At 35.2% G+C, this 10442-nt stretch overlaps 2 protein-coding genes across 2 annotated transcripts; both read left to right on the top strand.

Moving 5' to 3' along the window:
* Positions 1–3090: 3090 nt before the first annotated feature.
* Positions 3091–8012, top strand: LOC139843413 (uncharacterized). The gene is made up of 6 exons (XM_071833481.1): positions 3091–3577; positions 4190–4362; positions 6279–6360; positions 6441–6512; positions 6627–6799; positions 7666–8012. Exons 1-6 carry the CDS (start codon positions 3302–3304, stop codon positions 7727–7729), a joined length of 840 nt encoding a protein of 279 aa, XP_071689582.1. The 5' UTR covers positions 3091–3301; the 3' UTR covers positions 7730–8012.
* Positions 8013–9016: 1004 nt separating this feature from the next.
* LOC139841517 (uncharacterized) lies at positions 9017–9355 on the top strand. The gene has a single exon (XM_071831730.1). It carries the CDS (start codon positions 9017–9019, stop codon positions 9353–9355), a length of 339 nt encoding a protein of 112 aa, XP_071687831.1.
* The last annotated feature ends 1087 nt before the right edge of the window (positions 9356–10442 follow it).

Raw genomic sequence — 10442 nt, 5'->3', positions numbered from 1 at the left:
GTAGATATGAGATGCTTCAAAATGATATAAGATATGTATGATTTTGTCGAGTCAAAACTAGTTTAAAACGAGCCTGAAAACAGGATGTTGGGGCTGACTTTTAGTTTTGGTAAAGTGTCAAAAATGACTCTTGGGTCTACTTTGCGGACTCGTAAGTTGAAATCAGTTAAGTCTGGATAAAAACTATTAATTGGCATTGAAAGTATTTACGACATGCTTTAAAACGATATATTATATGTATGATTTTGTTTAAGTCTAAACAGGTTTAAAACAAGCGTGAAAATGGGTAATCGTTGCTGATTTTGAACACTTGGCATTTTATCAGCAGTTTACATTTTATCAGCAGTTTATGTTTCGGGAGGCTGTTTTCGCGAGGCCATAACTTTTAAACCGTAACTCCGTTTTCGTCAAATAAACTGTCTATAGAAAGGTGGGATGATATACTTTCCAATGGTCATGACCTAAGGTATTATATCAAAGTTGATGGGACCCGAAATCAGCTGCAAAATACCTAAATAATACATATATGTAAATAATATTTTATCTAAGTAAAAATAGATAACCTAAGTTTGACTTATGTTTGACTATTTGACCAACTTGGGTAATATTATGAGATTGTTTATTTGTCTTGACCATGTTGACTGTGTTTGACTTGCGTTTGACTTACATTTGACTTACTTTGACTTCGGTTGACTTTTGTTGACTTTTGCTAAACTTCGCTAAATTTATGAGTCGGACTTGAGCAATAGGACTATACTTACCCTATGGACCGACCTAGCTTATTAGACACTTATTGACCAATATATGTTCTCTAGGTTGAGGTCTACGGTTACTTTCATTCCGATATTCGGTCACATCTCTGTGATTTATTTCTGAAGTTGTCAGGTGAGTTTCATTTGCTCCCTTTTTAATTGCTTTTGCAATATATATTTTTGGGCTGAGAATACATGCGCTGCTTTTATAAATGTTTACAAAATAGACACAAGTACTTAAAAATATATTCTACGTTGAGTTGTACCACTGGCATATTTCCCTGTAGCTTGGTAACTACTATTTACATGGGTATTGTAAACGCAAATCCTGTTGATAGATCTATCGGGCCTGACAACCCCAACCGGACTGGACGACCAGTTGCACAGTACTTCGTTTTGGTGACTACACTTGGTACGGTGTAGTGAGATTTCATAATAAATGGAATATGCGACGTTGATTAAATGTTAAGTATGGTTACCAAGTGCTCAACCACTTAGAAAGCTTTACATACACTTGCGAGTGTATTATGTTTATGATTATGAAATCTTGTGGTCTATTGAAACTATCGATAACGGTTGTTACGATAAACTTATGAACTCACCAACCTTTTGGTTGACACTTTTAGCATGTTTATTCTCAGGTTTTTCAAAAGTGCTTCCGCTGTCTGCTTGTTATTTGCTCAAGGTGCTGCATGGAGTCTTTTATGCCATATTTTCAAAAAGACATTGCATTCAAATATTATTGTTATAATCTGTTATTAAATAAATTGATGATTTAGTCATTTTGTATAAGTTGTCATATATATTTGGGATATGTCTATATTTTGGTAAACTTTCAATGTATAGAAAGTATTTAAAAAAAAATGAAAGCAATATTTTATCAAAACGTATCATATAGAGGTCGAAACCTCGCTGTGGGACCGTAGATAACGTACCGCGTCAATAGCGATTTTGGCGGGTCGTTATAGGATAAGAGGGCAGTTGAATTACATTCGGTCCGCTGTCCAATTTGTGACAACGACATCGAAAGCATTTGTCACTCCCTTTTATCTTGTGAGAAAGTTCGTAACGTATGGCACAAGATTTTCGATTGGTGGAGCGTACCACGTCCTCCAAATTTGGACTTACGATCTCTACTATCCGACAACTCGTGGCATATTAATTCGAATTTAGGTAAACATATGTGGCAAGCGGTGATATGGACGTGTATATACTATTTGTGGAAAAACCGAAACGAAAAAGTCTTCAAAAACAAAGATTGGACCGTTCCGGTTGCGGTTTGTGAAATTCAAGTTAAAAGTTTTGAATGGGTTGCGAGAAGGTGCAAAGAAAAAATCATCGATTGGAATGCTTGGCTTCATAATCCTTGTAGTATTTATTCGTAATCACTTGTGAGATATTTATATATATTCTTCTTGTTGCCATCTTGACATCTTTGTGTTTACTTGAGATGTAACCTTGAGTACTTGGTAGTTTTGCGTTATTGCGCTACCTTGAGTTATTAATAAAATTATATTGCCTTTAAAAAAAAAAAACCTTCTATATATTACTTACATTTAAATTTTTAATGATTAATATTATTATTTATATAAATTAAAAGACCACGGAGTATTTAGATACAAATGTTAATTACCCTTATATATTAAAGGGCATAATTTTGGTCGTTTTTGGTCCTTCAAAGCATCCATACGACAAGTCGACAACCTAACCACCATCCCAACATTACATCTCTCAGCCCCTCAACTTTTGACACCAAATTCAACCTTCGATCAATATTTACAGTTTCACCCCCTCAATAGTTTCACCCCTCAAATAGGGTACTAAATGTAACTTCTATTTTAATATACAGAGTAATAATCATCAAAAACATTTCACACAATTTTTTTACGGGGTTTATCTTCTTTCCGTCGCGAGCTAGGTTTCCCCATTATCATCGTTCTACTCGAAATAATTTTACAAACAAAACGCAACTAACGATATTCGAAACAGTTTTTTTTTTTTTTTTTTTTTTTTTTTGAGGAAAGCATATATATAAAATAAAGAAACTGAACTTATTATAACGAGTGGATAGCTAGAATAAATGGTAAGTTCATGAATTGTTAAGATAAATGACTTGGGTTCGAGTCTTTCAATTTGCGGATCAAAATTTTTCTAGTTAAAAGAATATTAACATCAACATTAACATAATTTAAAAAAAAAAAAAAAAAAGACTGAATCGGTAATTTTCGATATTAATTTATTAAAAAATAATGTAAAATAAGAAAATAAGAATTCAGTGAAGTGCTCCTTCGTACCTCTTTTCTTGGATCTTATCCAAGCTAGAAAATATAAAAAACAAAATAAATACTTGCACTACGGATCACTTCTTCAATTGCTCACCACATCTTCATCACTGAAATTCCCATAGCAAATTTCACATAATCCACTTTTGGGTTTCAACTCCCATAATTAGATCCCATAATTTCAGTTTGATAGTTTGTTTTCCGTCCACTAAATCAAGATTTTGCATCTTTACTTGTCAAGAGAAAGAAAAAAAAAAAAGAATATTAATGTTGCATAGTGAGCCATCTTTTTCTGTGTATGCTGATGAAGAAGGGTTGATTGAAATTGGGATTCAGAAACAACAAAATTCAAAAGTCAAACAACAAGCTAGTAGTGAGTTTAGTTTTGGAAAGACAATTGGTTCATTTGAAAATTTGAAAATTATGGACAATAAAAATCAAACATTTGATGAAAGTGGTGATATTTTGGAGCATTATAAGAAGATGATAAAAGAAGATCCTTCAAACCCTGTGTTCTTGAAGAAATATGCTCATCTTTTGCAGGTGAAAATTACTAAATTTTCATATTGAATGTAATGTAATTATTACTGTATTGTTTCTAGAGTTAAGTTATTTAGATTGAGGATATATATAAATAATATTTTTCTTCTTGTTAATTAAAAAGATTTAATTTTTATATTAAACAACCTTTGTTTACAAATTTTGTCTCAAAACTAGCAAGCATTTTGCCACTAAAGATGAAACTAGAACTACAGAATAGGCATATAGTGATATAGAGAACACTTCTAGTGAATATCGCTAATTTAAGAATCAGTTTTTATATTTATTTTATTAAAGTTATCAGAAAATAATTAAATTGAATTCACCCGTTAATTGCGTTTAAATGGATATGCTAATGAAAGTCCAAAAGGGATGTCTTTTAAGGATATTTTCTTATTCTTATGCTAAGATAGTAGTGCTTCATGGTTAAAGTTTTGGGTGGTTGATGATCGTTGATCGATGTTTAAGTACCTTCATTTGGTTATCGATCATTGGTAGTTTCACCAAATTCTTTCAATCTGATCGACATCGATACACAATTCGTAATTTGGAGTCTAATTTGGTCACGAGTTTATTTAGTGATTCAATACATTTTTAGCTTTGTTGGCATGACAGTCGAACGGAGATGTTAATGGAGCTGAAGAATACTATTTTCGTGCAACACAAGCAGATCCTAAAGACGGTGAGATTCTTATGAAATATGCTAAGTTGGTGTGGGAGCTTCATCATGACCAAGATAGAGCCTTGGGTTATTTTGAAGCTGCTGTTTCTGCTGCCCCGAATGACAGGTGAGTAATTAGTACTTTTGTGACTAATGACGGGTTAAACTGGTTGGATAACATGTCAAAATAGGTAACCTTTTGAGTACAGTTCATATTGATCCATAAACACTTTTTGTGTATTATTTATTTCTTCCGTCATGATATGAAGTGATTTAGGGGTTATCAGATAATACACGTTGGTTGACTTTTGATTTGCTCCACTCCTAGCCATTACCTCAAATGTATTTACACCCGACAACCAAAATGCCGACCAAATTCTTTTTCTATTACTTTCATACTCAGATGCGGCGCATCGTAGATAGATGCTGCGCATCTCGACCTATGCGGCATCCAGCTAACGCAACCGCATCTAAACATTCTCAGAACTCCCACACCATAATCAGTTGCGGCGCATGTACCCTGACGCGGCGCATCTACCCCTGCAGCTTAAAACTTGATGTTTTGACCCATGTTAACAAGTTCAACATCAAACACATACACAATCTGCTCAAAACCACTTAACCATCTTATAAAACATGTTACACTACAACAAGATAGCATACAATACCAATAACGACAATAACTGACACCAAGACTCGACAATAACATTATGACCCTTTTTACCACAAAAGACACAAGTATCATGGGCATAATGTCGGGGTTGCTACCCCTTACTAAAAGCCAACTAGATTCAGAAACTACAAGCCATCCTTCTATACAATTCCAAGGTCTATCAACATATAAGCAAGCTAATCACCTAGCTTACCTTTCCCTTTGTCCGCACCCGAGCGTATAAAAAGGATCAACCTATACAATCATAAAAACAACACATACAACTCACTTGTCTATCAAGACCATCCCAATACATATGATTCACCCCTTACCAACATAGCCAGCTTGGTTAACCACAAGATTGACACTCATGTCAACCAAACCATTTCACTAACCCCATTTGACTTGTTACCAATTACTTAATTCTTTCTAAATCTAGCTTTTACATTTACAACATATTCAAGCACATTTTATTAATTTTTAACCAAAATTATGAAGTTCTACTTCCAAAGATTTCTAGACTTCCATCCTCCATTTTTACAAATTTCAAACTCAAAACACCACATTTAATCTTTCAAAGTTACCAACAAGATGACTTGAGTTCATCTTAAATCTCATTCTCTAGCCAAAACAAGAAATTTAGCCAAGGCCAAACTATGTACTTACATGCTCTTTCTACTGAACAATCTAAACCAACAACCATGTAATTTGGGGTTTATAATCATCAACTAACCCTAACCCTTCCCAAAAATCAGAATAAAGAGCAACAAAATTCGGATCGGGACTTACCAAATGGGTAAAAATGGAGGTCTAGGTTGCAAGGACAAGAGAGCGCTCCCTTTGGGTCAAGATTACCCCTTTTTTCTTCCATTTTCTTCACTTTCCCTCAACTAACAAAAACTGCAAGAATCAGTCCTCAGGTCCTGTTGCGGCGCATCTGACCAATTTCAGCTTTTAGATTTTATAACATCGTTCGTGCACAAGTTATGTCATCTGGGCTTTTGAATCACCACATTCTGAGTTCTGAGTTTGTATGAGTGAGATATGATGTAGACGGTGAAGGTGCGCATAATCTCACGACATACTCCCTACTCTTCACATTGAATGAAATTTCGGGATGTTACATTACCCACTTGAGATAAACATAACCCAATTTGACATTCTAAATTGCCCCTTTAATGGCAACCCATTTTTAAAATGGATATGGATTATTATACAAGCTTAAAGCAGTAATATGAGTTTAAGTTTAATACATTTGAAGAATTTCAGTTCAAATATTTGTAAATTCATATTAATGTTGTAGTTGGTAACCCATGAAAACCCCGAAGCTTTGTATGATAACGTTCTTGAAAACGGTATACATTCTGATTGAATTATATCTGTTTTTGCAGTGATGTTCTTGCAGCATATGCGAGCTTGATGTGGGAAATAGATGAAGATGAAGAGAGCAATGAAGCAGCTACACCCATTCAGGTAAATTCACGTAAGTTTAAAATTTACATTTAAATCATTTGTTTTTCATTTAACATGAATGAAATTGCATTGAATTTTAGGAATCTTTGGCGGTAGATGAAAACTGTTGTGACCCTTTGCTTCTTAGAAACTACGCTCGCTTTCTTCAACAGGTTCATATACTTTCTTAGCCCCAAAACAGCATTTGGCCTTGAGGTTGTAGGATTTATGTAATGTAGCAAACATTTATGAATCGGCGTTTATATTTTCTTACCGTTGATTCACAGACTAAGGGAGACCTTGAAGGAGCTGAGAAATATTACTTACGTGCAGTGCAAGCTGATCCTAGGGACGGTTTAGTGGTTTCACAATACGCTCAGTTGATGTGGGAACTTCATCACGATCAAGAAAAGGCCACTAGTTTCTTTGAACAATCAGTACAAGTTGCTCCAGCCAATAGGTAAAAATTAAGGTGCCAATTTGGGTCATTATGTGTGTAGGATCGATTTCGGATCCACCAACATGTACAACATATAAGCTCATGAGGGAGGGAGGTTCCGATAAGCTTATATATGCACATTTGTTTCTTTCACTTTCCGATGTGGGACAAAATGAATCGATTAGCTCCATCAACCACCCCCCTTAATCGATTCATTCCACACTACTTCCACGGACGCGTTCAATACCATCTCGACTCTTCCCGGACACCGGACCTCCTCCTCGGTCACGTCCATAGTCATCTCAGTTTGAACCGCCATTACCATTTCGCACCGTCCAGACATCTGGGTTATAACCAGGTTGTAGGATCGATTTAGGTCCACCAACATGCCATGTATATAAGCTCATGAGTCCCTCTTTTCTCTAAAACCAATTGGTGATAGAGGGAGGTTCCCATAAGCTTATATATGCACATTTGTTTCTTTCACTTTCCGATGTGGGACACAATGAATCGATTAGCTCCAACAATCATCCCCTTAATCGATTCATTCCACGCTACTTCCACGGACGCGTTCAATACCATCAAATAAACCAATTAACTCAACAATGTGATGGGTCAAAACGGGTTGGGTCAGAAAAGTTTTCTTCTGATGTCCAAACATTTAGTGACGTGTATGCATCTGGTAACTTTTAAATGATTTCTAGTTAATATTTATACATTTATCCATTTGACTTGTTGGAAAAGAAACCTAATCTAAATCTCCTTAGATATATAAAATCACCAAATCTATAGTATATGTAATGTATATATGTATTTGAATTTGATTAAGTTGTGTTGACTTATATTCTCATAATGATAAATATAAATAATATCATGTTGTTTTTCAGTGACGTTCTAGCTGCGTATGCCAAGTTTCTCTGGGAAGCAGATGAAGACGCTTATGAAATCTAGAAAATGTTTAAACACACGTTGTTCAAGGATCGAACACTTATGCACTACTTGTAACTTTTTTGGTGCTTTCACCAACTAACCAGACATTCAATAGCACAGCAATAAGGTTGAGCTTCAACCAGTAAGTTATGGCTTATATGACAAGTTATACTGCATTATTTTCTGTTGTGTATATGTAAAACATAATATTCTGAACCTTTAGTGAACCTGTAACATACTAATTGAGATACAGTAGAACACCAGTAACAATAATAATATTCACACCTTGATAGCATTGTGAACACCACTGATGTCTTCAAACTCAACAAACATCCATAAATGTTACTCATTCATCACTGTTTCTTTTTTTCCTTTTTTTTTTTTTTGCGCGAAAAAACGGAAACTTTATAACAATTCTTTAACTTGGGAAGAAAAAAAGAAAACAAGATACAAATAGAAAACACGGGCAAGGTTCGAAAACAATAAACTAACCCCAGTGACGAAACACGACCTAAAGCTAACTAAACTTAAGTCTCACCCCAAGGAAACGAACTACACGACCTACGAACACAAGAATTGAGAAAACATGGATAACCAACTAAGCTAACGACGACGACTTCTAGTATCTGTCGACAATGTTGTTAGTGTCAACGCCTTTGCCCACACTAGCCTTGAACAAATAGGCCAACTCACCACCGGCCTTCCAGTTGAGTGGTATCGAGCCTTAGTAGGGCGGTCCCGCAATTAGTTTTCAAGCAACCCGGGTTCGATTCCGAGGAATGGGAGGTTTTCTCCAGGATTCCCGCGATTAGTTGCCAAGCAACTCGGGACCCGAAATTAGTTACCAAGCAACCCAGGTTCGATCCTTGGATTTTCCTACCTAGCATGCGTGGGTGCAAATGAGAGCATTCGATGCCTCTCAAGTCGATAAAAAAAATAGGTCGACTCGTTTCCAAACCCGTCACTGGTGGAAGTTCCCGCCGACAGGGGATTCAAACCGCCTTTCTTAAACTCGTAAAAAGAAACCCTTTTCTCTAACGCACGTCCCGACCCCGAGCCCACATAAGACCACATACAATCCCCGTCTTTTTGAGTATCTATGAAGGTTTTTTGAATCGCACCCCCCACTTCATCATCATCACTGCTATCCTGTAAACAAAATGAACTATCCATCGCAATTTTCTTCTTAACCTTATCTTTCGTCTTGACCCCACATATAGGACCAAATTTCTTCACCCGTCTCTAAGAAATTTACTCGACATGCCAACCCCGACAAAAAGTATGCTCAGCACCTTCTATTTTGGAAATATGGAAAAGGATAGCTGGATGTTTAACCTGCATGCAAACGGGCTTTTCTCGTCCTCTGCTCTTACCCATTTGATTGACGAAAAGATACTACCCAAACCATCAAATGCTAGCGAAACTATGTGGAATAATTTTCTACCACAAAAGATCGGAATCTTCATTTGGCGTTCATTGATGAAGAGAATACCCGTTCTTGTTGAGCTCGACAAGCGTGGCATCGATCTCGACTCAGTGAGATGTCTCGTTTGCGATAATGATGTCAAAACGGTGGAACACATCCTTCTTAACTGTGAGTTCGCAAAGGATCTGTGGGAGAGTGTACCGTTACTGGAGCCTAGTTAATGTGCCTCGTTCGAACTTGGCAGAAGCATTTATGGGAAGGAAAAGTGTATCCACATCAGGCAACAAATCGAGAGTATGGCAGGCCGTTGAGTGGGCAGTCGGATATATGATTTGGAAAAATCGAAATCTCGCTCTATTTCAAAAGAAAAAAGGAAACGGGCCGATGTCTCTAAATGAGATTCAAGTAAAATCATACGAATGGATCTCGAAACGATCGAAAAAACTCACTCTCGATTGGAACCAATGGTTGTTAAATCCCAATTCGTTCGATGTCGCTGGCTAACCTCAAAACAACTGCTAATCACTCATGTATTCATGTTCAATTTCGATAGTCTCTATGTAAAGTAGTTTCGGCTTTTTCGCTTATTTGCAAGTATGCTATCGCATGCTTCGTAATGTAACAGTTTCCATATTAATAATTATTATTATTTTGCCTTTAAAAAAATACACATATTTTGCAAGTGTTTAATAAAACGTGTCAGTGAAAAAAAATACACATCTATCTATCTATAGTTTCTATTAAAATTTTAAAATGATGATGTCATTATTAGGTTAATTCATTTGTTAAAAAAATTTAAAAAACAAAAGAAAAAAATTTAAGCATGGTGGGTGCTGTTATTAATCTAAATAATTTTGAATTAAAATTAAATATTATTAATTAATTATTATTATTATTAAATCTTATTAATAATTATTTTAATTATTATAATTAAATAATTTTGAATTATTTTAATTAATTATTTTGAATTGGGTACGAGAATGTATAAAAGCTAAGCAGAAGGAAACCAATTCTAAATTTATATTTTAATTTACACTTTTATTATAAAATGACAACCAATATTATCTCTTATGATTGAATGTGAATTGTTTAATATAAATTTTAGGTGTTTGATGAAATGTTCATGACGAGTTTCTTACTCGGACTCTGTGATTCCACGGGTCATTAAACTAAATGACTTTAACATTTACGTTCACTTAATACCTAAAACATATCATTAAACTGTTTCGTTTAAACAAACTCGCGATTTCACGGGTCATTTCACTAGTTCATTTTAATTGTTGACCTTAATATGTTGGGCCTTTTTTT

Source organism: Rutidosis leptorrhynchoides, chromosome 4 (genome assembly GCF_046630445.1).
Source record: "Rutidosis leptorrhynchoides isolate AG116_Rl617_1_P2 chromosome 4, CSIRO_AGI_Rlap_v1, whole genome shotgun sequence".
In the NCBI taxonomy this organism is placed as follows: Eukaryota; Viridiplantae; Streptophyta; class Magnoliopsida; order Asterales; family Asteraceae; genus Rutidosis; species Rutidosis leptorrhynchoides.
The sequence above is the reverse complement of the archived record's forward strand: the minus strand, read 5'-3'. Positions and strand labels throughout refer to the sequence as shown.